Raw genomic sequence first — 27193 nt, forward strand, 5'->3', positions numbered from 1 at the left:
GGACACGGGGGGGGCTGCGGGACCCCCGGCCCTGACACCCCCCCCTGCCCCCAGCCTGCAACCCCCAGCCCGTGGGGTGGCCCCGACCCCCGGCACCGCAGAAGCCCCCCCGGGGATGTCCCCGCGTGGAGCTGGGGGGGGGGGGGGGGGACACGACCTCGCCTGGAGCGTGGGGACAAGGACACGGCTGCAGGGGCTGCAGGGGCTGCGGGCTGAGCCGCGGGCAGGGTGTGATCCCCGCCGGGCCCCCCCCCAAAAGGGGGGATGGGGACGGGGATGGGGTCGGCGGGTTCCCACGCGGCAGCGGTCTCAGGGCTCGTACCGCAGGTCCGTGGCGAGGAGCATGAAGCCCTGCGTGGAAAACGGGGTGAGGGTGGGGGGGGTGGGGGGGGGAACACAGCGGCCCAGGGGCGCAGGGGTGAGGGGACGGGGGTGGCACCCACCTCGTGCAGCGAGAGGCGTGGGTGCTCCAGGCTGAGGCCGCGGGGGGTGGGCAGCGCGACGCCGGAACGGAGCCGCTCTGTGGGGGACAGCGGGGCCGTGAGCGGGATGGACCCTGGACAGACCTGGGACGGACCCGGGACAGACCCGGGATAGACCCAGGACAGACCCAGGACAGCCCATGGGGCAGCCGGGGTTTGGTGGGGGCGGCGAGGGGGGGGCGCAGCACTCACTGTTTGCCCAGGGCACCCCGAAAAGCCACAGCCCGAACTTCAGCACGTTCTCCAGCTTCTTCACCTGCGGGACACGGAGCGCCCTGAGCCCAGCGGGGGGCCTTGCACCGAGCTGTCCCCCCCCCCCCCCCCAGGTCCCCCAGCCCCCAGCTGTGCTGGGGTCACCCCCCCTCGCCGGCAGCCCCCCTCCCGTGGCCCCGTCACGGCCGCTCACCTGCAGCGGGCCCACCTGCGAGGTCACCTGCGCCACGCTGAGGCTGGAGGAGAGAGCGGGGTCAGCAGCGGGCACAGGGGTGGGGGCTGTGTCCCCTTCCCACCCCCCCCAGGGCAGGGACAGGCTGAACCCGGCAGGGCTGGGAGCCCCAGCCCCGCGGAGCGGCTCCAGCTGAGGACCTGGCCAGGCTCCGAGCACCAGGACGGCGGGCACGGATGAGAGCCGGGGGCAGGATGGGGGCTGAGGAGGTGAAACGGCCCCAGGGAGGGAAATGGCCGGAGGTGGAGGACGGGGGCGGCCTCCCGGGGGGGTCCCAGGGGAGCCCGGACCCAGCGCGGGGCTGGGGGGGTCTCACCTCGTCAGCCGCACGGTGCCCCCCAGCCTGTTCCCAGTGATGGTCGGCTTCCCCGTCACATTGGCGTCCTGCGGCGAGAGGGGACGTCGGGGATGCCGGGGCAGTGCCTGCATCACCCGGCAGGGCCCAGCACCGCCCGGCAGGGCCCCAGTAAGGCCCCCAGCACCCCAGTTCAGCCCCCTGGGGCCAGGCACTCACGATGTCCAGCAGGAAGGCAGGCACGCGGGTGGCGTTGGGCAGCACCACGAAGGCCTCGGCGGAGCCGAAGAGGGTCCCGTGCAGGGCGTCGGGGCGGCAGGAGAGCAGGGGCTGCCGGCGGGCCGAGAGGTGCAGCTCCATGGGCAGGTCGGGGAAGTGCTCCTGCAGCTGGGGGGGGGGGGGGAGGGGGTGAGGGCTGGGCTGGCACCGAGCCCCGCAGGCACCCAGCACCGCCCCAGCCAGGGCACCCCGGCACCACCCTGCCCTGGGGGGACGACGCTCCGTGCTGCCCACGTCCATCCTGCCCGTGTCCCATCCTGCCCACAATCATCCTGCCACGTCCCGTCCCACCTACACCCCCTCCGATGTCTCCTCTGCCTCCATCTCACCCCACCCACGTCCCACCCCTCTCGTGCCCTGCCCCGTCCCATCCCACGTGCCTGACCCCCCCGTGTCCAAACCCTCCTGCAGCCCACCCTGTCCCCTGTCCCTCCCCACCCCGCGCCCACCTGCGGGGAGAAGACCCCCAGGCTCTTGGTCCTCAGCTGGAGGGGGAAGCGCTGCGGGAGCTGGAAGGCAGCAGAGGGGTCGGGTGCTGGGGGAGCGGGGTAGGGGTGGGTGCAGGACCCCCCCGGCCGGGGTTCTGCGGGGCAGCAGCGCTGTGCGGTGCCGGAGCCCCCCCCCCGCGTACCGCCTCGCCAGAGATGTTCCTGCGCAGGGCCCCGGCCGTGAAGTACACGAAGGCGGCGGAGTTGGCGACGAACTCGGTGACGGCCAGCAGCAGCATGGGCTCGCGCGCCTCGGGCAGCCCCACCGGCTTGGGCGAGAAGGGGCTCTGCCAGCGCCGGTCCACCCCGAAGAACTCGCCCTGCGCGGACGGACGGACGGACGGACAGATGGACACCAGGATCAGTCTGGGCCCCCCACCCCAAGCACTTCCCCCCGCCCCCCAGCCCCGCGCTGGCACCACCTTGAGGCTGACGTCCCCGTGCTCCGCCGTGATCGCCGGGCGGCCCAGCAAGGAGAGGTCGATGGCAGCGAAGGGGTCGAGCTGGGGGGACACTGCAGGTGGCAGGGACGCGGTGGGGACACATTGGGGATGGGACGTCCTCCTGCCACCCCGGCCCTGCAGACACGGGGCTGAAGGGGTCCCACAGATCCCACCAGCCACCGGTCCCCAGCCCTGCTCCCCACCTCGCATGCGCTTCAGGGAGGCCTCCAGCCTGCTGATGCTCTTCTGGAGCTCGACGCAGAGCTGGAAGCAGAGCAGGGCATCAGGGAGCACCCCCAGATAGGGGGGCCCCAGGCTCCTGGCTGGGCTGGGGACACGGTGACAGGGCCACCAGCACCAGCAGGGCAGCGCTCACCTGCTTGTTCAGCTGCTGCCGCAGGGTTCTCCGGAGCAGCGGCACCAGGAGGTTGTAGAGCCAGCTGAGGGGCACAGAGCGGGGTCCTCAGCTCGCCCCCCAGCCTCCCCAACCCACCACCCCCCTCCCAGGGGCACGGGGGTGTCCCCGTGATGGGAGCAGGGCGCCCGGCATCACCTCTGTCCCCGGTGAAACTCCACGTGCAGGTCGGTGCCGCGGGCATCGCAGCCGGCGGCCCACACGGCGGGGCGGCCGCCCTCGTCCACGCTCAGCCCCAGCACCACCGCCACGGCCAGGTCGCCCACGCGCAGCCGCACCACGCCGCTGTCCTGGCTGGGGAACGCGGCGTGAGGACGGGGGCAGGGGCAGGGGCGGCCCCGTCCTTGTCCCCGCGCCCTGGCCGGGTGAGGACTCACAAGGTGCCCAGCTGCGCGCCCCAGTCGGCGCTGAGCTGGATGCGGGCGCCCTGCACCGCCAGCCGCACGCCCACGTCCTCGGCGAAGTCCACGGAGGAGTCGTTCATCTGCAGCTCGTGGATGTGGATCCTGCGCACAACGGGCAGCCGGGGCTTGTGGCAGGGCGCAGCGGGGACGGGGGTGGGATGGGATGGGGATGGGGACGAGGACGGGGACAGGGACAGGGATGGGGACGGGGATGGGGACGAGGACGGGGACGGGGACAGGGATGGGGATGGGGATGGGGATGGGGATGGGATGGGATGGGGATGGGGATGGGGATGGGATGGGGACGGGGACGGGGACGGGGATGGGGATGGGATGGGGACGGGATGGGGATGAGGCCAGAGCTGGGGCTGCAGTGGTGGCTCTTACCGGGGCACGGTGTACTGGAGCTCCCCCAGGAAGGGGGGCCGGTAGGAGCCCTGCAGGTTCAGCTCGTGCTCCTTCTGCAGCAGCGACCGGAGCAGCTCCAGCCCAAAGTGCCGGCCTGGGGCAGAGCAGGGCGGCTCAGGGCTGGTGCCAGAGCACCCAGGGGTGCTGCTGGGCTCAGGACATCCCCAGGATCTGGGCATAGTCCCTGGGGTGCCCCACAAGCTCCCCCCATCTCCCCTTCCCCCCCCAGCCCGGGCAGGGGCAGGCACCCACCGTACTCCAGGGCCCTCTGGGTCACCCGGCCCTTGATGCCGGGGCTGGAGCCGGTGGCGGGCGAGCAGGCGGCCAGCAGGAGCAGGAGGCAGAGCAGCGCCGGGGCTGCACCGCTCGGTGGGCAGCAGGGGCCGAGAGCCCCTCTTCAGCCCTGGGGCAGCTGCGTGACCTGGGGGCTGGAGCAGAGGACATGGCTGAGCCCCCGACCCGCTCCCCGGCCTTATATCGGGGCGCCCCGGCTGACGACAGCCTCCCGTGCGCACGCCGGGGACACCGCGGTGCGCCGGCCGCTGAAAGCCCGACCTTGCCCAACGCGTGACTCAGAGGGGAAGCCGTTCCCCCGTTGTTCCCCGTTCGCGCCCGTTCTGGGAGCGGAGGAAGGAGAGGGTCCCCCACGGCGTCACCGCCGGCCGCAGGCTGCGTGGGACCGGGAACGCCGAGCACGGCCGCGGCTCTGCCCTCGTGTCCCAGCGGGAGGGGACAGCGCGGGGCCGGCGGTACGTGGGGGGGCTTGGTGGTGCCACAGCCCCCCCCGGGGCTCCCGCTGTGCCCAGCCCGGGGACAGCAGCGCGTGGGGACAGGACGATGGCAGAGCAAGAGGATGGGGCAAAGCGGAGCGGGGGGACGCGGTGGGGCTGTGCCAGGGGAGGGGGCTCAGCCCACGTGGAGATGTTCCCACTTGGAAAGGGCTCTGGGGCCGTGTGGGGTCACACGAAGCCTCCGGGGGTAGGGGAGCGCTGGGACACGGCCGGCAGCCCCAGACCGCAGGCTGACGAGAAGGCAGGGGCACGCAGAGCAAGAGCAGAACTCTGCGGTCCCTCCAAAAGCCCCGTCCGGTGGGAAGGAGCCGTGCGGGCAGACGGCAGCCCCTGGGCTGGGGAAACCCCCAGCGGGGCCGGGCAGGGGCTGCCTGGGGAGCGGGGTCGTGGGCTGTGCGCTCAGCTGCCCGCCTGGGGACAGCCCCTGGCCAGGAGCACGGGCACGCGCCCACAGCCCTACTCCAGGGGACGCAGGGCACCCTTCCTGGGGACCAGGGTCCCATCCCAGCACCACGGGGGACACAGGACTCACGGCCATCCCCACTGCAAGGACCACAGCCCCACACAATGAACCTTACGGACCCCTCAGGAGCAGCTGCCCACTTGCCCCAGACCCCCATGGCAGCAGCGATGTCCCCAGTGCCCAGCAGCGTCCCCAAAGGCCGGCACAGCCACCAGCGCAGTCCCAGCCCCGTGCCCACCCCGACCCCTCCACCCCCGGGTGCCCCGTCCCGGGCCCAGCCTCACCGTGCAGGCAGTGGCGGTGCCACCCGGCGCGGGGGACGTGGGTCCCATCGCGGGTCCCGTTTCCGTCATCTCCCCCAGGGCTGCGAGTGGCAGCAGGGCCCCGTGCCGCCGATGGCCATCCCGGGGCAGACGGGCTGGTCGGACCAGAACGTCACCCAGGTCCCGTGTCCCTAATCCCTTCCGGGATGAGTCAGGTCCCCGCCGCAGCACCCAGGGACCTGTTGGGGCGCGGGTGCCTGCAGGGACCCGGCCTTCCCCGGGCTTTCCCGCAGATGCTGGTACGGCCGCATCCGGCACGCCGGCACGTGGCAGAGCTCAGCCCAGCCCCACCGGCCCCATCCTCTGCTCTCCCGACCGTCCCCAGAGGTGCCAGGCTCCTGCCACAGCCTCCATACATGGACCCCTGGCATGGAGGGCAGCGGTGCCACGTGGCGAGGGCACTGAGCTGGGGTGGGAGCAGAGATGTGGGGCAGCGGGACACGGTGCTACGCAGGGAGCCCTGCTCCCAGGGTGCCACACACACAGCCCTGCTCCCCAGGGTGCCACACACAAAGCCCTGCTCCCCAGGGTGCCACACACACAGCCCTGCTCCCCAGGGTGCCACACACACAGCCCTGCTCCCCTGGGTGCCACACACAAAGCCCTGCTCCCTGGGGTGTCCACACACAGCCCTGCTCCCTGGGTGCCACGCACAGAGCCTTGCTCCCCTGGGTGCCACACACAAAGCCCTGCTCCCTGGGGTGTCCCACACACAGCCCTGCTCCCCTGGGTGCCACGCACAAAGCCCTGCTCCCTGGGGTGTCCCACACACAGCCCTGCTCCCCAGGGTGCCATGCAGGGATCCCTGCTCCCTGGGGTGTCCCACACAGAGCCCAACTCCCAGGGTGCCACACACGGAGCCCTGCTCCCAGGGTGCCACGCACGGAGCCCTGCTCCCCAGGGTGCCACGCATACAGCCCTGCTCCCCTGGGTGCCACGCACGGAGCCCAGCTCCCCGTGGCTCCATCCCCAGGCCCCGCATCCCCCAGCGGCCCAGCCCAAGCCCGGCACGGCTGCGGCTGCTCCGCAGGAGCCCGGCACGGCCCGCTGCCCCTTCCAGCCCCCGGACCCCCCCGTGAGGCCGGGCCGGGCCGTGCAGTGCGGGCGGACACCGGGAGGGGGACCAGCGGCACGGCCACGGCAGCGCCGCGCTCCCGCGGCTGGGACGGAGCCTGGCGGGGCTGGGGCGGCGATGGAGGGGTCCGGGGGTGCTGGGGGGGGGGTCCCGGTGGGGTGCTGGAGGGGAGCCAGGGGATGACGGGGGTGGGGCGCCGGGCCGATGGATGGGTTCATCCACAGGGGTCCGGAGCCCCCGGCGCCCCCCCGGTGTGTCCCTGCTGCTGCCCCAGCCGGGACAGGGCCGGGGGGGGGCTGAGCCGGGCCGTGCCCCCCCGTACCCGGCTGGGGGGGACCGGTCCGGACGGGAGCGGCGAGCACAGGCGGAGCCGTGCCCGTGCCGTGCCCGCTGGCACCGTGCAGACGCCCCCCGGGAGGGGAACCCTGCGGGACCCCCACGGCTCCCACCTCGGCCGGGAGCCCCCAGCCCGGGCAGACCCCGACCCGCTGCCGCCCCCGTCCCCGGGCACGCAGCACCCGGGGGGGGCCGTGGCAGGAGGCCTCGGAGGCGTGCTGGCCTGGGGGGGTGCGGGCAGAGCCCCCAGACCCCGCTTTGTCCCCTCGGCCCGCGGGAAGGGCCGGGCACGGTGGCTCCGAGGAGGGCTCCTGAGTCACGGGGCAGCCTCCTGGGTGCCTCCCCGGCCGCGGGGCACCCACAGCTGCGGGCTTGCACAACCCCGGCCCTGCAACTTCCTTCTGCTGCGGGCTGCGCAGTGTCCCCAGGGCCGGCACCGGCACCCCGGGGCCCGCAGGCGCTGCTGCTCCGGGCAGCCCACGGGGGGACCGTCCCGCAGGGCTGCCCACGGGGGGGGGGAGGGGCTGTCCACACCGTGTCCCCTGCCCAGCCGCAGCAGCGCCTGGCCGGTGGCCGTGTGCGAGTTACGGGAGGCCACGGGCAGCCCTGCGGGGAATTGGGGCGAGGGCAGGCCCCAGAGCTGCCTCTGCGGTGGCCGGGGCTGGAGCTCGCCCCTGCACCCCCCAGCCAGGCACGGAGCCCCACGCCCGGCCCCGTGCCCCCCCCCCCATGGCACCCACTCGTGGAGACACCTCCCAGCACCGGGGGGAACCAGGTGGGAAGCAGCTGCACCCCCCGTGCCTGCCCTGGGGTCCGCTCTCAGCCTCAGACCACGCCGGAGCCCAGGGAGCTGGAGCAGGCTGCGCCCCCCCGTGCCTGCTGGGGGCAGCAAGGGCGCAGCCACCGGCTCCAGGAGCCAGCCCCGTGGGCAGGGTGCTGGGACGGGGATGTGTTACCTGAGCCCCCCCCCGCCACATCAGCTCACTGCAGGGAACCCCAACCAGCCCCATCCCTGCCCCCTGAGCCCCCCAGTGCCCTACAGTGGGTGTGAGGGAGACCCCCCCCGGAGCCCCCAGGACCAGAGGGAAGCACAGGGAGATGCCAGGGCATGTCCGCACCCAGCTGTGCCCCCCCCCCCCCGGGCTCAGTGCGCAGTGCCCCATCCGGGGGGGTCACACACACACAGCCTCTGCCCCACAGCACCCCAGTACCACCAGCACAGAGACTGGGCCAGCCCCAGCACTCCCTCACCGCACCCCCCCCAGCCCAGCACGGGCTCCCACAGGACTCCTGCTGTGTGCCCAGGCTGGGGGGCACGCAGGGGGACCCCCCCTGGCCCCCCCCCCCCCCCCCCCCCCCCCCCCCCCCCCCCAAAGCCCCGTGCAATGCAGCCACGAAGAAGATGCGTGCCTGGTAATCAGGGCTTGTTTAATAACAAAACTCCAGCTATTGTAGAACAATATTCTCCAGCATCATTGTAATATACAATACAGGGAATGCTCTCAGCAATCTGAGAAGGTTACGAGCCGCAGCTGCCGGGCCCTGGGGGGGGGCCCTGGCCGCAGCCCCGCAGCTGCGGGCCCCATCCGTGCCCGGGGGTCCCATCCGGGGCGCGGCGCTGGGGGTCCCGGCAGGTCCGTGGAGGTCTCAGCGGCACAGGATGCGGTCGGCAGCGGGCATGCACGGAGCCTGCGGGAAGGGGAACGAAGCGGGCGGTCAGTGCTGCTCGGGGGCCGCGGCGGGGACCGGGGACGGGACACGGGGGTGACGGTGGGGGGGCCGCCCGGGAAGGGGGCAGCGGAGGGGGGCGGCCGGGCCGCAGCCCGGGGGGAGAAGGGGGAAAAGGGCCCGGGGTGAGAAGGGGGAGAAGGGCCCGGGGCCGCCGAGGAAGGGGCGCGGGGGGCCCGGTGCAGCCGGGGCCGGGCAGGGCTCGGAGCAGCCCCGGCGCCGCACTCACCTCGGGGGGCTCGGCGGCGGCGGGGGGCCGGGGGGGCCCGGGCTGCAGCGCGAGCTGCAGGTCCCAGATGTAGTCGATGACATGCTGCAGCAGCTCCACCTTGGAGACCCGCCGGTGCCGCGGCAGGGTGGGCACCAGCGCCCGCAGCCGCGAGTAGCAGCCCTTCATGTCGTACAGCAGCGCGGCCGCCGCCTGCTCCGCCGCGATCGCCCCCGGGCCCGGCCCCGGCCCGCAGCGGGCGGCCTCCCCGGGCCGCACCGCCTTCAGCGCCCCGCCGGGACCGGCGGGCAGCGGCGACGGGGCGACGGCGGCGACCTTCATGGCGAGGGGCGGCGGAGCGGAGCGCGGCGGGCGGCGTTAGGACCCTGCGGGCGGCCGTGGGAGCGCTGCGCCCCGCCGAGCCGCGCCGCGCCAATTATAGAGCGCCGCCGACGGGGGGCGGGGCCGCGGGGCGGGCGGCGGCCAATGGCGACGCCGCGGGGGCGGGGCCGGCGGCGCCCGCCCCATTCATGCTCCCCGAAGGGCAGAGCCTTAAAGGGGCCGCGGGGGAGAGAGCGGGGGGGAGGCTTGGGGTACGGGGAGGGGGCTGGCGGGGTGCGGGGGCTGGCGGGGTGCGGGGGCTGGAGGGGTGCGGGGGCGTCCGTCCCGCCGCGGACCCGCAAATGGGGTTCCCCGCAGCCCCCCGGGATCCCCGCAGCCCCCCGGCTCCCCGCAGCCCCCCGGGCTCCCCGCACCCCTCGGGGTCCCTCCACCGCCGGGCTCTCGCAGCCCAGCCGCCCCCGTTGCCCCCCAGGGCCCTGCAGCCTCCGCAGCCCAGCTCGCCCCTCACTCCCCCCCCAGCCCTCCCAGGCCCCACGCGCCCCCCGGCCCCGCTGCCGCCCCCCGCTGCCCCCCCCCCCCCCGCCTCCCCGGCGGCTCAGACCGTTAGACGCCAGGGCCGTGACGTCACCCATTCATAAAACCCCGCGCGCTGTCAGCGCGGCGCCTCGCGGGCGGTGCCCATGGCGACGGGGGCGGGGCGGGGCGGGGGGGGGGCACCTGCGGCCACCGGGGCACGGCCACGGGGCACCGGCACCCCACGGGGACACGGGGACACCCCGCGGGGACCCCGCAGCCCCGGCCCTGCTCGCCAGGGCCCGGTGAGCGGCACCCTCGGGCCGCCCCCCCCGGCCCCCCCCGGTGTGCGCGGAGCTGCGCGGCTGCGGCCCCGGGGGGGTCCCGGCTGCGGGACGGGGACGGGGACGGGGACGGGGACGGGGACGGGCAGGTCCCGCCTGGGCAGCTGCAGCCTCCGTGCAGACTCGAGCCGAAACCAAACCAGGCCCTGCCCTGAAGGGCTTCCGATCCGAGCGCTAATTAGCGGTAATGATCGTTACCGGGTCCCCGCACCTGCAGGGAGGCGCAGCCGCGGCTCGGTGGGGGCCTTGGGCAGGACCCGACCCGCAGCTGCGGGCAGGGCCCCGGCGGCAGGAGCAGAGCGGCCGCGAGCGGCCTTCTGAGGCCAGCTGCAGCCTTCTCGGCCACCCGCATGCTCAGGGACGTCTGTGTGTGTGGGTGTGCGTGGGTGGGTGTAGCACGGCCACGGGCACGGGGGCACACACGGGGGCACGCACACGTCCATGCATGCATGCACACGCACAGGCGTGCACAAGGAAACGCACACGTGCACAGCCCCGTAGACGCGCAGACGTGCACAAACCCGGGTGCACACAGGGGCGGTGCGCGCGTTCACACAGCGGCTGCAGAAGCGGGGCTGGACACAGGCACACCGCGGCTGTGCCCGGTGTGGGTGCACCAGGCCGTGCTCCCCCGGCCTCGTGGCAGCGATGGGTCGGGGGCCAGACCCCCCCCATGCCTGCAGCTGGCTCTGCGCAGAGCTGCAGCATCTCCCCAGGCGTGGAGTGAGCCGAAGGCCTCTCCTCATCTTCCTCTGCAGGGTGGGGACAACCCTGGAGCCCGCTGCACATGGACGGGCTTTAACCCAGCACCTCTGGGCTCTGCCCTGCCAGGGACAGCTGCATCCCTCCGTCCTCCCACCCCTCGGTCCCTCCATCCCTCTGGCTTTGTGAGCACATCCGTCCCTCTGTCCCTCCCTCTGTCCCTCTGCCCCTTCATCCCCGAGCGGTTCCCAGGGTGGGCACGGCGCTGGGGTCGCCCCCTCCATTCAGGGCCCTGCGGAGGGCCTGGTGCTGCCCGGTTCCCACCGCGGCTCTCAAAGCCGCTAATTAGCCCCCATCTGGCGGTGGCGGCCCGGCCGCGGCGGGGAGGCCGGGGACATTGTGCGCAGGAATGCCTTTCAGTGCCGCCGGCCGGCCGGGCGCCCGCCAGCTGCGCCGCCAACAATGCGCCGCGGCCGGGACGAGCCAGCCCCGAGCACCCCGGGTGGCGTGGGGACAGGGACGGGTTTCCCACCCCAGGTCCCGCGGGGTGCCCCAGGTTGTGGGACCACCCCCCCCCTTGGAACGTTGGGGTGCTGGAGCTGCCGGCGTGGCCCAGTGACGCTGCCCTGGCTGTAGCCGGGTGCCGGTGTCGGCCGGCAAGACGGATGGCTTCATTTCCATCTCAATTCTGGGAACGGGGAGCGCAGCGCGGTAACAGCGGCCTCGGCCATATGGCGCTGGCGGGGCGCAGCCCGGCCGGGAGCGCGGCTGCTTTGCGCAGAGCAGGGGTTGCCCAGCAGCCGAGCACATCAAAGCCCCCGGCCGTTCCCCCCAACCCCCTGCACTGGAGGGACCACACAGGGCACGGCCGCACCGGGCCGCCGAGGGGGCTGCCTGTGCCGTGGGGACAATGGGGACAGAGCGGGGCTGCCCTGCGTGCATGGCTCTGCCACTCAGAGCCGGGCTGCCCAGTGGGCACTGATGCTACGGGCATTGGGGGTGGGCTCAGGATGGGCTTTGCAGCCCCCAAAAGCAGCAGCAATGGGATGGGCTCAGCAGGACCCCGCGGCCCAGCAGCACGGGGCCAGATGCGGACGCGTGGCCGAGCGCAGGAGGGGAGCCCATGGACCCGCAGATGCCAGGGTGCAGGCCGGGTGCCCCCCACCCGAACGCCCCCCCCCCAGATTTTGCCGACTCAGCCTTGTGCATTGCCTCCAGCCCAGCCATCCCCGTGCCTGTTAGGAGCCCCAGCGCTGCCTGGGGGGCCACCAGCGCCCCTTGCGCAGCTGGAGCAGGGCCGAGGCCTGAGAAAGCCCCCGCGCGTTCCCCTCCCGCCTTCTCCCTTCCCGTTCCCGGCTCCATCCGCTGCAGCCCAGACCAGCTGGAGCCAGGCGGCCCTTCCTGGGATTTATTCCAGCTTCCTGCCCCTCCTCGCCGGCAGGCCGGGGATGGGGCTGCTCTCGCCTGCTTCCTCTCCCTGCTCGCAGCCGACGGCCGGGCGCCGGCGCTCCGTGGGACCCCAGCTCTCATCGGCGGCCCCCCCCCACCGTGGCCGGGCGTCCCTGGCTCCAGGTGCTGCCAGCCGGGCTGGGGCACGGCACCGGGGGGACAGGGCAGCAGCAGCGGGGTGCTGCCCCCAGCACCCGTCCCTTGTGGGGAGGCTCTGCAGGGCCCCGGGGACCAGCAGTCCCCACGTGCCCCCCCCCAGGCACCAGCACTTCCCACCCCACGCTCAGCGTTTGCATCCACGGGTGCTCCCCGTGCGCCCGCAGCCCACCCTACCGGGGCTGTGGGGCTGAGCTGCAGCCTCCAGCACAAGGGGAAGGTGCCCGGGGTGCCTGCGTGGCTCTCTGCGGTGCCGCAGGCACTGCTTGGGGGGGGGGGGATCACCCCAAACCCCACAACTGGGGCAGCGTGGATGGAGCCGTCCCCCCGCCCCGTGGACGGAGGGCTCACGCTGGAGCCGGGGTGTTTTTTTTTGTGTGTCCCCCGTGAGCCGGAGGGGACCCCGCGGTGGGGGGAAGGTGGCGCAGACAGAGCGGAGCCGCGCTGCAGGACCCAGGTGCAGCAGGGGCAGGCGAGCCCCGGGGGCCGCCCAGGCGCTGGCTCCGCTCCCAGCTCCTTGCAGGGCCCGAGCGCTTCCTTCCTCCGGGCTCTGCCCCGCTTATCGGCCGGGCAGGGCCGGGGTGACCCCGCTCTCCCCTCTCCGTGCCTTCCGCTCCCCGTGGCGCCGCCGCGGGCCCTTGGAAAGCTCCCAGCTCGCCGCCACGCTCCCGCTGCCCTGAGCTCCGCGGGCAGGAGCGGGGAGCGAGGCGGCAGCGGGCGATGCGAGGGGCACAGCTGGGGTACCGCCTGCACCCCACCGCCCCGGCACGCTGGAGGCTGAGCAGGGATAGGTGTGAGACCCCCCCCCCCGTGGCCGCCCCCAGCCGAAGCTCGGGAGGACGCGGAGCCCGGCGGGACGCGGTGCCGGACCCGCAGCCTCGGGGCAGGGCGCTGCGCCCCGCGGCACGGCCCGTGACATTTTCCACGGGGCACCGGAGCCCGGTGGAATCACATCTGGAGTCTAGACTCAGCGACTCTGTGGGCCGGGCCTGGCGGCCGCACCGTGCCCAGGCCCTGCTGCGCACTGTTTGCTTAGCTGGAGGTATTTAATTGGAATTAAAGTGGCCCCTCTTGTTTTTGCGGACGGGGCTGTTGGAAAAGGAGCTGTAAGTCATAGAAAACATCTGTAGGAGACTGCGAAGGGTCATTAGATGGCAGAACGCGAGGCGCCACTTTTAGTGCTCGCAGCCGACGCGGGGAATAATAGCTCAATACGGCTTTTGTGGAGGGGCTGCCAAGCCAGCAAACACTTTCTATTTACTCTGGCAGCGGGCACGGCCCAAGGGATGCGGGATCCTCTGCGCGCCTGCCCCAAGGCAGGCAGGGAGGACACTGCCGGTGCCCCGAGGCACGCGGCAGACAGCCCCAGCAGGAACCAGGAAGGGTGCTGGGGCTGCCCCTGCCCGCAGCACCCCGGCCCCAGACCCGTGTGCAGCGGCCACGGCCCTAAATCTGGGCGCTGCAGCACCGAGGCCAGGTTGGGGCTGGGCCTGGGCAAGGCAGAGCGTGGCAGGAGGGGAAGGGGACGGTCACTTGGGTGCAGACACAAGGATCCCAGACCCCAAGGGGGGAAATAAAGCTGCTGGAAGGGCCGGGACACCCACCCGCGGCTCACGCGCCAGGCTCGAACAGCCCTGATAACCCCCCGGCACTGCCCGACCCCTCCTTCCTTTGAGATGGTTTAATATGAGAGAAAGCAAATGCACAATACAAAATTTAAAAACCGGCCTGTGGTTCGCCGCCCGCCCGCTTTGCGCCCACGCAGGAGCCAAAGCGAAAAGGGGAGCGCGGCTGCACGGCCCCGGGGGGGGGCCGGCGGGAGGGGGTGGACACGCAGCGTACATCGATGCCCCACCGGGGCAGCTGCTCCGACACACACAACACGATGCTCTGGCACAATTGTTTCGTCATCTGTCACTTGAGGGAGGTCTGGAAAGGCCCCAGCCCAGCAGCGCCGGGCCTGGCCCCCGGGCAAGGTCACTTCTCCTTCTTGTCGGCTGCTGTCGGCTCCTCTTTGGAGGCCCCCGGCGCCTCCTTGGGGGTAGAGCTCTCCTCGTAGCTGGGGACAGAGGGACAGGAGGGGCGCAGTTAGCAGGGGTGAGCCCTGCTCTGGGGACAAGCAGGCGCTGAGACCGGCCTGGAGCACCGGGAGGGCCTGGCACGGGGGGCTAGGCCAGGTCTGCGCCTGGGAGCCCGTCCCTCCATACCGACCCTCGTTCCCAAAAGCGCTGCTGGGCCCCCCAGACAGCGCTGGGCTCCCCCTGTGGGGCTGAGCACTGATTTGCGAGGGGGGGAGGCTGCAGGAAAATCAGCAGCAACACCCCCAGGGCCCCGCTGCTCTGGCTGCGAAACCCCCACAGCACTGCCCCGGGCCCTAACGGAGGAAATGTGGGAGCACAAAGAGCAGAGACGTCAGCTCCTCGCCCCCTCCAGTCCCCCCCAGAGGAGGAGAAGCCAGCCCACAGCAGCGAGGCGAAGGCTGCTGCTGCTGCTCGGGGAAAGGGGAGAGCCGGGATGAGCCCCTACCTGGCCAGAGGGACAGACAAAGAAAGGGCACCGTGCGCGATTGCTACATGGCACTGGGGCTTTGCTGCCGGCGTCGGCGGGGGCAGGACAATTTCTGCTGCATGGAATCAGCAAGGCTGGCCGGCGAGCCGGACACGGTGGGGAAGTGGGTAAGTCGCGGCGTGTGCGGCAAGATTTCAGCAGAGGACTCATAGCTGCAGGAGACAGGAAGCAGGAAGGGAAAGGGGGAAGGACAGGGCAGAAGGGAGAGGGGGAGAAAGACAGAGAGAGAGAAAGAAAAAGCAGAAGAGTTTCCAAGTGAGGCAGCTGCAACCCCAGCACCCTGCGCAGGCAGCCCACTGCCCCCTCCTCCGCCGGCCCCGGGGCTGTGCCGCAGGGCAGGGGGGCGAGGGCTGAGACCCGGGGAGAAGGCAGCCCCCGGGGGCACGAGGAGGCAGCCGGCTGGAGGCCCCGGGGGAACAGAGAGTCTTTGGTGCGGCTGGAGGACAGGAGGGCCGCGGCAGGTGGGAGCAGCACAGAGGGTTTCCCACTCCCGGCAGCCGAAGGCTTTGGAGCAGCTCGGAGCCGAGGTTACAGCCCCGGGAGGCTGCGAGCCATGGACCCGGGGGCAGCCGGCTCTGCTCCACCAGCCCCCCGTCCCCGGGCTGCAGCACCAGGCTGCCCACAGACCGAAACCCCCCGCGTGTGCAGGGCCCTGCACTCGGCAGCGAGCCCAGGGAGCGACCGGGAGAGGAGGGGAAGCGCTGCAGAGGTGCAGGGGAGCTACACCGGGGGGGGGGGGGAAATTCCTTGCAGTGAGGGACTCCGGCCTGCAGGCAGGAGCCCTGCCACGTCCTGCTTCCTCCGACAGCACCTGGAGCCATTTCAAGGCAAGCCCCAGGCTCGCTGAGGGCCCCCCCCGCAGCCCACGAGCCCCGCCGTTCGCTCTAGCAGAGCTCAGCTACCAGCAGCAGGCAGCACCCTGGGGGCGTTTTTCCCCAGAGCCGGCTGCCAGGCTCCCCGGGGGGGTGGGATTGCTGACCCAGGGCCGGACCCGCAGCTCGTCTCCCCCCCCCCCCACCCCGTGCGCTTGGTGGGGCAGGAGCAGGGAGGCGCCGCTGCGGCTGAGTCACGGCGCAGGGGAGAGCGGCTGCAGGATCCCAGGTGCACAGGAAGGACGAGCCCAGGACACTCGGTGCCTGCAGCGGCAGTCGTCAGAAGCCGACATCAAAGCAGGGGCAGGTGCTGCAAGGGCTGGGGAGCCGCGGCCCGGTGGGAAGACGCAGAGCTGCGCCTCCCAGGGGAGGGGAGGAGGCCAGGGCAAACCCCGCTCCCTGCTGCCCCACGGCCTGCACGTGGCTCAGGCGCCAGTTTTCCTCGGGGCAGGCTGGGGGCTGGAGCTGAGCGGCCCCAGGAAGCCCAGCAGCCCCGGACGGATGCTCCCTTCCACAGATGCTCCCTTCCCTGCTCTGCTTCAGGTGGCCCCAGCCGCGATCAGCGACCAAACAGCCCCCCGGCAGCCCGGGGCTGTGTTCTGCCTGGAGCAGGAGGGGACAGCCCGGCAGGAAAAGCCTTTTGACTGCCAGCGGGCAATGCCCGGAGCACGGCAGGGTGAGAAGGGCTGGAGCACAGCAAAGCCTCCCTTTTCCAGCCCCCTTTTTCCCACATCTGCAGTCCCGGGGGAGACAGCTGCAAACCGTCTCCCTCTACCCCAGCGGGGAAGCCGGGATGTGCTCGAACCAGCCCCGGCTGCTCCCGCAGCTGGCTCCAATTCCATCCTCCCCCACCCACGGGCGCTGGGACACAATGACCAAGTATCTCCGCACCAGGTGCGCGGTCCCACCCTCCCCTGCCTGCCAGCGCACGGGAAGAGCTCGTCACCCGGGCGTGCAGCGATCCCAGATGCTGCCCTGCCTGTCGGTACGGCACCGACGCTCCCAGGAGGTGGCGGGAGCCAGGGCCGGCGTGTACAAGCACGGGCCCACTCCCTCCGCCTCCGCACGCGCGCGCACACCCAGGGCATGCCCAGATGAACCTGTCCCTCCAGCTGTGCCCGGCCGTGGGAACATCTGCATGCTTCGTGCGCTCCAGCGCCGCGGGCGCAACAGCTCCGAGCCCCGCCGAGGCCCACCTGAACATTTCGGTTACTTCTCCCTTTGCCAAGGCCACAAGCAGCGGGAATCCGATGCACGCGGGGACCAGGTAGAGCAGAGCAGGCTGCCAGCAAGAAAAACAACAGTTAAACCCGAGCCCAGATTGCCCCTCAGGAGGGCACGGCCCCGTCCCCCCTGCGCCCACCACATCGCGGCAGCGCACAGAGGGGCGAAAGCCACAGAAAGCCGCTCCGAGAGCCAAGCTGCAGCTGCAGCAGGAACAAAACCCCTGCCACCAGGTCCCAAAGTGGTACGCAGGCTGCCTGGCAGAGGGGTGCAACCCTCCAGGCTCGTGGTGGGGATGTGGCGCCGCTGGAGGCGAGCACTGGGGTCCCGGACAGCACCCGACCACCACCCGTGAGCCAGGCTGCCTGCGAGGAGCGAGGGTGGCCGTGCTCCCCCACGGCTCAGCGCTTCCCTGGGCATCTCCTCGGGCCCCAGGAGCATCCGGGCACCTCCTTCCCGCTGCGGGCCGTGAACACGCCAGGAGCACCCCCCCACAGAGCAGCGACAGCACCCGCAGCGTGCTCCCGGAGCCCCCCTGCTGCGCTCCTCGGGTGCTGAGGTGCTGCTCGCGGCCCGAAGCAGCCTCCCCCGGGCAGGGCTCAGCTCCAGCCAGGCCCACGGGGCTTTGGGGGAGGGCGAGGCACAGGCAGGCGCTGGGAAAGCGAAGCCAAGGGAACGCAGCTGCTTTTTTCCCTGGCGTGCTCGGGACACTCGCGGCCAGGCTGGCGCGTCCGGCTGCGTGCCTCTGCGGGGCAGCGGGGCAGGGCTCACCTGGGCATGCTTGAAGATGTGCATGATGAATATGGTCAGGCCCAGCCCGAAGATGTAGGCCACGAAGCTGGTGTAGAAATACGTGTGCGTGTTCTTCTTCAGGCTGTAGGGAAGGGGGCAGAGCAAGCTTAGCTCGGGGCACGGGGATGCCAGCGGCTGAAAGGGAGCCGGCGCAGCTACCTGGGACATCTCCCACCAGGTCGGGGTGCAGGGAGCAGAGCTCTGCCCGCGCTCAGGGCCAGCACGGACGCCGCCACCAGCACAGCACCAGCCCCACGGGCACAGCACAGGGCTGGATGGGGTTACACCCACGTCAGGTGGGGAAGGGGCCGTCAGATCCCACCGCTGGGCGGCTGTGGGGTGCAGGAGTCAGTGCTGGGACCCGGGGAGAGGATTCCCCCTCCCTGCTGTCCTCCCCCGGCTGCCTGCTCACTGCACGTGGTGTTTGATCGCGGGGCAGGCGGCGGGAGCTGGGATTCCCAGCAGGTGCAGGCAGGATGTGGGTGGAAACACCTGGAAGCGCTGGCACGGAGCGGAGGGGCTGTGCAACGGCGACAGGAGCGGGGCCGCGCCGCCGCAGCTGCAGGAGGCGGCCCGTTCCCAGCAGCTCCCAAGCCAGAGACCGCTGGCGTGGGGCAACTGCTGGGAGCTGCGCCCTGGCAGCAGGTGCAGCCCCGCGTGGGAAGGAGCTGCCTGCCCCGACCGACGGCCGCCCGGAGGCGGACGCGCCGCCGGGCCTCCCTCGGCCTCCCCGCGAGCAGCGCCCCCAGGTGCCAGCACCCCAGCCCTGTCTCACGCTGTCTCCGCTTCCCCTTCCCCACCGCAGCAGCGCGATCCCTGCTCCTTGGGGTCAGCGAGCCTGCGAGGCCGTTTGCTGCTGCTGCCCCCTCTCCCCACGCTGCTCCCCCGAGCAACGCTCAGGAGCTCAGGACTTACCCCCAAACCCAGCCCTGCTCATCTCCGCTCTTCCAGAAGTTTCTTCTTCCAGCTGCTCTCCCGCATCCCCACCCCAAGCCCCCGATGCGAGCACACAGCCGAGCTCCTGGCTTCCCCTTCCCCTTTTCCCCTACAACAACTGGAGCACGCTGCAAGACCCAGCCTGTGGGGGACCCTTCCCCACCACCCCCCTCACCTGATGTCAAAGCGCAGCAGCAAGGCGATGAAGATCCCTGCAGGGAGAAGGAGAGAGGATGGAGGCAGGGGAAGGCAGAGCCTCCAGCCACCCGCGGCCGTGCCTGGGCTCACAGTGCCCTCTCGTGGCACCGGGACGGCACCGGCACCGGCCCCGGCGGGAGACCCGCGGGGCTCTGGCACCCAGCCCACGCAGCTCCCAGCCCCGGTGCGAGGCTGCGGGGCTCCGGCAGGGCCAGAAGCACAGCACGGGGCGTGAGCCCCCTGCCTGGCACCCCACGGCTGCCTCAGACACGGTCCCGGTGACATCCTCCCCCTTGCGTCCTCACCTGGAATGACAATGTCTCCCAGACCCAGCATGGCGAAGTTGTCGGCCTCCAGACCCTTCTCCAGCAGGTCCTGAGGGAAAACCACTGCAAGGAGAGAGAGGCAGTGAGGGGGAGCAGAGCTCAGCACCACTGTGCCTGGTGAAATGGGACCCCAGCCCCATCCCAGGCCCCCTCCTGCTCCTTCCTGGGCCAGCCCCGGGCACCGGAGTGGGAAACCCGAGGGATTTGGGGCCAGCCCCCTGCACAGGTCTCAGCCGCAGCTCCCAGGACCCAAGCCACTGCCCGCTCCACCACCCACAAATCCACACCTTTTTTTTTTTTTTTTAAAGCAGTTGCAACTGCACCCCTGTTGTGGGGAGCACGGGAGCATCTACTCACGTTTTATCGGAGCCTCGAACGATTTGGCAACCGTCACCATCACGTTGGTGCCAAAGACCTAGGGGCAAGCAGAGCAGTGCGGGTGACGACGGCTGCACGGGGACACGCACGCCGCAGCGTTTCCCCCCCCCAGCAGCACCCAGAGGCCGCGGGCAGGGGAGCCCAGCGGTGCTCGGAGAACCCCTGGAGCACTGACCAGGCTGCCTTCAGCCCCGGTGAGCCACCGGTACAAAGTCCGAACGGGTGCAGGGAGCTGCCTGCGGGTCCCAGGCAGCCTAAAGCGCCAGGGACGGAGCAGCTGTCAGACGGTGACGTTTGCTCCAAGGCCATCTGCGTATTGCGCTACCAGCTCTAAACACCGGCACCTCTGGGGACGGACTGCAAACACGGAGGTCAAACCCCCCCCCCCCTCTGTTCCTTTCCAGCTCCAAGCCTCCGGTCCTGGCTGCCCAGCAGAAGGCAGGTAAGCCACACACTGGTTAGCGCCTACAGCTCTCAGCTCCTTCGTTAAGAAAATCCTTAAAGCAAGCAACTGGGCGTCCGCTCAGCTCTCACACGGTGCAGCAAGCTCTGGCCTTTGCCACGGAGCCCCAGCACTCCGTGCTGGCACCAGGTAAAAGAACCCGGTACAATTTCTCCCCAGGACCACACGGGGGGAACGGTACCATCGGTGCGCCAAGCAATTCCACCTCCTTTCTGAAATCCTCCTTGGATCTCTCTGTGATTAAATCCATGCTAAGAGCCAAGTGCCTGGTCCCTGCAGGGAGACACTCCGCGTGGGGATGAGCGACCTGCAGGGGAAGCCGACCTGGCCGGGCAGCAGCAGAACACCAAATAGCGAGGGGCTGCGTCCTGCAAAGCTCTGTGGGGACGCTCACACCCCACACACAACGCAAGGCACTGCGCACGTGAGGTCTGAAGGCTTGCTGCTCTCCAGCCAGGAGCACTGGAGGAGGTGGCACACGGACAAACAAACCACAGCTGAGATCTATGAGACAGGGAGCCCTGGCCAAATACAAAGACACAGCAGCCAGGCTTAAACAGGGCAGGATCCCTCAGGCATCTGCAGCGCCGCTGGACACACCTCAAGCTACACAAGCTCTAAGATACTCTGAAACGGTAATTGAGAAGGTGGAGGCAGACAGGAAAGACTGAGGAATACAGACATTACATAGGACTCAGGAGAAAAGGAACCAGAGCCATTGTACAAAGATAAGGAAAACCTCGGAATAAAGGCACTGGAGAGCTGCGCTAGCTGAGGGACAGCGCCTGGAGGCACTCCAGCATTTGGTTCTCGGTGCACAACAGGAGGACGCTAAGGAAGCCAGCCGATGACGGAGCTGAGGCACCAACACAAGCAGGATCGGCATGGCCCGGAACAGCCTCAGCCCCCAGCCAGGCACCGGGCAGCTCCTAGGAAGGCAGGTCACCAGGACGGGATGTGCTCGACACACGGGCAGCCTACAACAGCCAGGCTCCCCGACGAGATCCCCGCCAGCCCCGAGCGCTCTGAGCCAGAGACTAAAAAACGCAGCCATTTGCTGCGCCACGTTCTGCCTCCGTTTGATTCCGTCCTCGTCCCCGCCGCACTCCTCTGGGCTGAGGAAGTGGAAATCCTGACTGCGAGCGTGTGTTCAGCCAGCGCGCTGCCTCCGAAGAGGCACGAGGCCACGCACATGCCTTCCGCCAACGGCTGCAACTCGCGTCCGCCCTGGGGAGCGCTCCCGTTTACCCAGAAGACGTCGTAGATGAAGAGGCCCCCGAGCAAGATGCAGCCGGTGCTGACGTTGTTCAAGTGCAGCAGCTCCACCCCGTTGAGGGAAAACGCCAGCCCGAAGAGATTGTTGGCAATCCAGTGCTGAGGAGGACACAAAAGGGAGAGGTGGGTTCCGCGGCACGTGCAGAGCCACGCCGCAGGCGCCCGGTGAGGGAAGGGGGCCCCGGTCTGACCTAGCCCAGTCCCTGCCCCTCCCCAGCAGAGCTGCGGCTCGCTCACCTTCCTCAGCAGGTACCAGACCCCGACAACGCTGCTCAGGGCCAGACATACGAGGTCCTTGGTGTCGAACTCGTAATTCACTATTTCTGCAACAAAACAGAGAAGTGAGACGCGGGGCAGGCCCGGCAGCTTCCCTTCCCGTGCAGGGCGAGTTCACGGCGGGGCAGCACCACGGAGCACGGCGCACGTGCCCCCAAAAAGGGGAATCCTCCCGTGCGAACGGCCGTGCCCGCAGCCAAACGACACGCGAGCAGCCTGCACTGCGAGCCAGGCCTTCTCCTTCAGCCAGACCCCGCCACAGGGACAGCATCTGCGAGCCTTCTGTCAACAAGGAAATTGGATTCAGGCTCTCTCCTAGGGCAAGGAGGGCCAGAGCTGCTCCCTCCTCCTGCACCCAGTTAACTCTTGGTGGTATCGTTACACGGTAAGGCATTTAATACCAGCCACAAGCCCCGCTCCGTAACGCTGCGGGTTTGGGAATTCCCTGATGTGCAGGGGCAACAAGCAGGGAGAGTGCCGGGGTAAGACAACGCACTGTGCAGAGCTGGCAGCGCGTGCGCTGGCTACAGAAGCAGGGCAAGGAGCAAGAGGCAGGTTTTGGGAAGGTTGTTCGGGAGGGCTGAAAGTCAAAACGGGTAAACAAGGAACAGAACAGCGAAGGGAGAAGACGTTCACGAACCTGGAAGGACTGGCAGGCTAACATACCTTCCTTGCTCTCCCCGGAGCCCTGGGTGAAGAGGAGCTGGTACTGTTTATTGGGGAAGTTTGCAGGGAAGAATCTGTTCATCATGGGGCTGGGAAAAAGAGAAAAAAAAAAGCTGCAGAGAAGGGCAGTTCTACAGAAACCCCACACGAGGCACTGCCCAGCACCTCCACACGAACATCGCTCCCCTCACAGGGCAGGGAAATCCCAGGATTTGCCATGCCAGGGACTGGACTGAGCCCCAGCTTGTCACCAAGCCTGGGAGCTCGTCCTCCCCCAGGGGAAGATCCACTGGCACGTGACAGACCTCAAAAAGCCCTAGGGCAACTGGCACAAAGCGCCTTGTACGAGAAGGGAGAACCCAGCCTTGATGCCAGCACTTGCACTGCGCCCCCCAAAAAACCCTCTGGGCACCCAGAACTGGCCGGGCCACCAGGACACGGCTCTGTGAGACCGAGCTGGGAGCAGGGCCGGAGCCAGGCGGAACGGCAGCGCTGCTCTAGGGAAAGCATCTGCTCCCCAGCGCCCCGGAGCTCAGGAAACAGGAAACCAGTTTTCCTTTTCAGTTACTGAAACGGCCCGAGCTTTCGGCACCTCGCACCAACCACCAGTGCGAGGTGTTGAGAACGTTAGGGCGAGCTCCAGCTGCCCGTGCCTGCTGCTGCAGCAAGGGAACAGCGGTGCCGGGGAGCTCCGCCCTCCTCGAGGCACTGAGGACGGTGCCAGGCCGGAGCAGCTCCTTGGGGTGCGGTGCTGGCGGCCACCTGCAGCAGGACGAGCTCACAGCACACGCTCCAGTCCCGCCTCCCCTCCAGATCCGCCGAGGGAAAACGCTGCAGGAGCTGGGGTTCGGCTCTGCCACGCGGCGACGGTGCTTCACGCTGCCGTGCGATCAGCTCAGCTCCCCTCCCTACCTGATGGTGTGGGACAGGGCGAGGATCCCCAGCACGAAGAAATACATGGACAGCAGGAGGTTGATGTACTCTTGAGAGAATATCTGCAAGAGGAAAACCACGGGGGGGGTCACCGCTGTGTGCCCCTCGCTGATACCGCCGGGAAGCGCCTCGCTCCGTGACCGACAGCCGCCGTGGTGGCGCTCCACGGGGACGGGAAGGAGAGCTGCAATAACCCAAATTCTCGCCCCGCCGACATAAAACGCGTTGGAAATAGCTGCCTGCTTGCAGAGCAGCCCTGCGAGCCGTGGCACACCTGTGAGCTGCTTGGCTCAAAAAATAACTCCTGCGCCGCAGAAAGGAGGGCACAGCTTCCCCGCCGGGTCCCCGCAGGGCGGCCGGAGCAGGGAGCGAGGCAGCAACGCCGCTCTCGGGGCAGTGCCACCTCCTCCTGCCCCACACCGGCAGCATCCGAGCACTCCCCATCCTGGTTTCGTGGGGTGTTATTAGAGCTCCTGCCCCCCAACACGCACCAGCTGCCCTTCAGTTCAATCCCACCCCGTGATTCAGAGCTCGCCGCAGCCCTGGAGAAGCGCGCTGCCGCCTCCGGAGAGCCGTGGGCCCTCGTGCTCTCCTGGGAGGCAGGATGCTGGGGCAGCAGAGCTTAGGGCACAGCGCACGTACTGAAAGGGAACACCACAGACCGCGGGGGCACGCTGCACATTCCCAAGCTCTTTCCTGGCGCCTAAAGAGGGGGGCTGGCGGATGTGGGGGGCTGCCCTACTGCCCCCTCCAGCAGAGCCTTGGCAGATTTGCTCCTTCAGGGCTTTCCTACCGTTAGCCTGAAGGAGGAGCTGCAACCCCGTTACCCCACCGGCAGCCCCGGGCAGAACTCAGCTGCCAGGGGAGCAGGGCGCACCGCTGGGGAGGCCGAATCCTGCCCACCCTGCCGGCCGCTGCACGGCTGGTCCCCACGCAGCCTCGGTGACCTCCACGCGGCCCTTCCCTGCGGCACAAACCCGCGCACACCCAGGCATGGAGCTGCCCGGTGCGGCCGCCAGCCCGCAGAGGCTCAGGCAGGCCGGAAGCCACCTGGGCTGGCTGCCGTACGGTGCCCGCTATCAGCAGAGATAAGGCTGTAAATTCAAATATTCCCAGCTCTGCGCATTAAAGCCCGCCTCCCGAGCAGCGGGCCAGGAGCAGGGCGAGGTGCCTCTCCGCGGCCCCAAACTACCCAAAGGCTGCACGGCTCGGGGAGAACGCACGTCCCCTGCTTGGTGACGCCGGGTGCCTTCTGTCCCAGCACCGGGGAACCCAGCACCAAAACGCACAGCAGCCCCGTTCCTGGGGCGTACTCACTTTAAAGAAGAGGTAGAGCCCCAGAAGGGTGCAACTGGCAACAATGGGAAATCGAGCAGCGTCTCGGCTGGTGATGGTCTCCGGCATCTCCGAGGAGTTCTGGGGAGGGAAGGAGAGGACCTGAGCGGGTTACGGTGACCTCTGCTCTGGCTTTGTACCCGGCAGACCCAACGAGGGCCCCGCACGGCTCGGTGGCAGCACCGCGGTGGCTTCGGGGAGGAGACGCACAGCGGCTGGCCCCCCGTCATCCCCAGAGGTGGGGCTGTGTCGCAGGCAGAGCCCAGGACGGGAAAAGCAAACCTGCCTGCATCTGTCCTGCCTGGGGCTGCTCCGACCCCCTGCGCTTTTCCTCTTGGAAAGGGAGCAGCCCTGCCTCCTGCACCGTGTTTGTCCCTTTTCTGCCCAGAGCAGAGCCGGGCACCTCGCGGCTCGTGCCTGCCCGTCTCCGTCAGCCTCCCCCATCTGCGCACGCCATATGGCGACCGCGCTCCCGACGCCGCTGCCCTCCGGTCAGCCTCTGGGTCCTCACCTCGCTCCTGGGACGCTCCCGGTGCTCAGCAGCCCCAGATTCACAAAACGTTTCACCTTCTGAAACAGCTCCGCGCAGCTCCGCCAGCCCCCTTTTAAGCCCTTTCCCAAGAGAGGCCCACAGCGCTCACCGGGACAACCGTCCCCTCCTGCTGGCACCTCCCGCCCCCCCCGGAAGGACCGGGGGCCGCGGCCGCTCTGCCCCCAGCCCTGCTCCGTGCTCCCTGGGGGCAAACACCCGCAGGCAGCGCCGGTCGGGGCGCCCGGCCGCAGGAGCCCTTCTGCAAAGCGGCTCCACGGAGGCACCTCGGCGAGGGCACAGCTGCTGGGAAGGGAGACCCGCAGAGGACCGCGGGGCGGCCCCGCTCACGGCCCCGGCCCCGCTCACGGCCCCGGTCACCGGGCTGCTGGGAGCTCTGGGGGCACTGCCGGGAACCCCTGGGCACAGCAGCAGAGACAAATAACAGCAAGAAGCCGGGCTGGGGAAGCAGCCCCCTCCCTGAGGCGCTGCGCTGCCAGCCCCAGCTGCGGCCCGGGGCACCGAGGGGGAACCGGGGCACCGGGGGGGGCACCGCGGGGAGGCACCGGGGGCAGCTCCCCGGTGCCGTCCCCGAACCCCTCGCAGGGCACGGCCCCAGCGGGCCGCGAGGAACCGTGGCAAGGCCCTCCCCGGGCCCGCCTCCCCCTCCCCGGTGCCCCCCCGGTGCCCCCCCCGGTGCGGAGCCGTTCCCGGGGCCGTTGCCGGTAGGCCCGCGGGTACCTTGCTCTTGGCGCAGCTGACGGAGCGCAGCGCCCCGAAGAAGATGGGCAGCAGCGCCATGAGGACGAGGCTGCCGTAGGCCAGCGCCATGCCCTCGGGGGTGGCGGGCGGCCGGGCGGGGGGGGAGGAGGCCCCGGGCCCGGCGCTGCCGTTCTGCGCCGCCGCCTCCTCCATGGCGCCCCGACACGTCCCCGTAGCGGCCGGAAGTGCGTCACGCGCCGCGCGCGTCACGGGCCCGGCAACCCGCCGCGCGTTGCTAGGAGCCCGGGGGCCGCCCCCTCCCCGCCCGCCATTTTTAACGCCGTTACAGCGCCGAGTGCCTCCAAATGGACCTCCAATACACACCCAGTACGCTTCCAGATAGCTCCAAGCGGATCTCCAAACTTGCCTCTAATAAACCTCCAAATTTACCTCCAAATACCTCCATTTTACCTCCAAATGTACCTCAAAATACACCTCCAAACAGACCTCCAAATACACCTCGAATATACCTCAAATGCACCAAATATACCTTGAATACACCTCCAAATTTACCTCCAATTTTTTCTCCAAATGCACCTTCAATACATCTCCAAATATAACTCCAAATACATCTCCAAATGGACCTCCACATAACTCCAAACGGACCTCCAAACTTACCTCTAATAAACCTTCAAATTTACCTCCAAATACCTCCAATGTATCTCCAAATACACCTCCAAATGGGTCTCCAAACTTACCTCGAATACACCTCCAAATTTACCTCCAAATTTATCTCCAAATGTACCTCCAATACATCTCCAAATATACCTCCAAATACCTCAGAGTGTACCTCAAAATACCTCCGAATTTACTTCCAATACACCTCCAAATACACCTCCAAATACCTTCAAATGTACCTCCAAATACTTCCAAATTTACCTCCAAATGCCTCCAAATACACCTCCAAATTTACCACCAAATTTATCTCTAAATGTACCTCCAATACATCTCCAAATATCCCTCCAAATACATCTCCAAACGGACCTCCAAATACCTCCAAATAACTCCAAATGGACCTCCAAACTTACCTCTAATAAACCTCCAAAATTACCTCCAAATTTATCTCCAAATATACCTCCAATACATCTCCAAATATACCTCCAAATGGACCTCCAAATACCTCCAAATGTACCTCAAAATACCTTCAAATTTACCTCCAATACACCTCCAAATACACCTCCAAATTTATCTCCAAATACCTCCAAATACACCTCCAAATACCTTCAAATGTACCTCCAAATACTTCCAGATTTTCCTCCGAATACACTTCCGAATGCCTTCAAATGTACCTCCAAGTACTTCCAAATTTCCCTCCGAGTTTACCTCCAGATACCTCCATTTACCTCCTCGCTGGGGGGCAGACGAGGCCATCGCAGCCTCTGCGGGGTGCAGGGACGGGGAGGAAGATGAGGGGCACGGGGTGGGTTGGACGCTGCGTGTGCGGGGTCTGCGGGATCCCGGGCGATGCCGGTGCCCTCCCGAGGCCGTCGGGATGAAGGGGTCGGACTCGGCCATCCCCGTGGGTCCCTTGGAGCAGACAGTCCGCGATTCCGTGGCGGTTCTGGGGCCGC

General features: G+C 69.1%; 3 protein-coding genes across 6 annotated transcripts; all 3 read right to left on the reverse strand.

The window, feature by feature from the left end:
* Window positions 1-163: 163 nt before the first annotated feature.
* Window positions 164-4056, reverse strand: LOC310882491 (bactericidal permeability-increasing protein-like; the record flags this gene model as incomplete). The annotated part of the gene is made up of 15 exons (XM_083801349.1): window positions 164-351; window positions 444-520; window positions 675-738; window positions 889-931; window positions 1244-1311; window positions 1442-1609; window positions 1951-2010; window positions 2133-2309; window positions 2412-2503; window positions 2636-2696; window positions 2809-2872; window positions 2986-3141; window positions 3225-3353; window positions 3639-3753; window positions 3912-4056. Coding segments are annotated over 15 exons (1461 nt in total), but the record flags the coding sequence as incomplete, so codon positions are not given.
* A 4000-nt stretch (window positions 4057-8056) lies between these two features.
* On the reverse strand, window positions 8057-9006 carry ID1 (inhibitor of DNA binding 1). The gene is made up of 2 exons (XM_083801368.1): window positions 8605-9006; window positions 8057-8336 (listed from the first exon to the last, which is right to left on the reverse strand). The coding sequence occupies exons 1-2, from the start codon at window positions 8923-8925 to the stop codon at window positions 8295-8297; spliced, it is 363 nt and encodes a 120-aa protein (XP_083657494.1). The 5' UTR covers window positions 8926-9006; the 3' UTR covers window positions 8057-8294.
* A 4749-nt stretch (window positions 9007-13755) lies between these two features.
* Window positions 13756-25814, reverse strand: HM13 (histocompatibility minor 13). 4 transcript variants are annotated; one of them, XM_083801366.1, is made up of 13 exons: window positions 25602-25814; window positions 24314-24412; window positions 22976-23058; window positions 22064-22152; window positions 21359-21444; window positions 21095-21220; window positions 19363-19420; window positions 18985-19068; window positions 18657-18693; window positions 17525-17627; window positions 16726-16811; window positions 14616-14809; window positions 13756-14148 (listed from the first exon to the last, which is right to left on the reverse strand). In XM_083801366.1, exons 1-12 carry the CDS (start codon window positions 25773-25775, stop codon window positions 14659-14661), a joined length of 1176 nt encoding a protein of 391 aa, XP_083657492.1. In that variant the 5' UTR covers window positions 25776-25814; the 3' UTR covers window positions 13756-14148; window positions 14616-14658. The 4 variants fall into 4 exon arrangements, with proteins under 4 accessions (XP_083657492.1, XP_083657490.1, XP_083657491.1 ...); XM_083801364.1 differs by having other exon boundaries at window positions 16630-16811; XM_083801365.1 differs by lacking the exon at window positions 14616-14809 and having other exon boundaries at window positions 16630-16811; window positions 25602-25813.
* Window positions 25815-27193: the final 1379 nt, after the last annotated feature.

Source organism: Anser anser (assembly GCF_964211835.1).
Source record: "Anser anser genome assembly, chromosome: 16".
NCBI lineage: Eukaryota > Metazoa > Chordata > Aves > Anseriformes > Anatidae > Anser > Anser anser.

Excerpts from the sequence above, each read along its gene's own strand:
- ID1 (XM_083801368.1), bottom strand. The coding sequence starts at position 8,925 with ATGAAGGTCGCCGCCGTCGCCCCGTCGCCGCTGCCCGCCGGTCCCGGC. Across the intron at positions 8,337-8,604 it reads CCGCCGCCGAGCCCCCCGAG|GCTCCGTGCATGCCCGCTGC; the intron begins GTGAGTGCGGCG and ends CCCTTCCCGCAG.
- HM13 (XM_083801364.1), bottom strand. The coding sequence starts at position 25,775 with ATGGAGGAGGCGGCGGCGCAGAACGGCAGCGCCGGGCCCGGGGCCTCC. Across the intron at positions 18,694-18,984 it reads GGGAGACATTGTCATTCCAG|GGATCTTCATCGCCTTGCTG; the intron begins GTGAGGACGCAA and ends TTCTCCCTGCAG. Across the intron at positions 16,812-17,524 it reads ACATCTTCAAGCATGCCCAG|CCTGCTCTGCTCTACCTGGT; the intron begins GTGAGCCCTGCC and ends TCTTGCTGGCAG.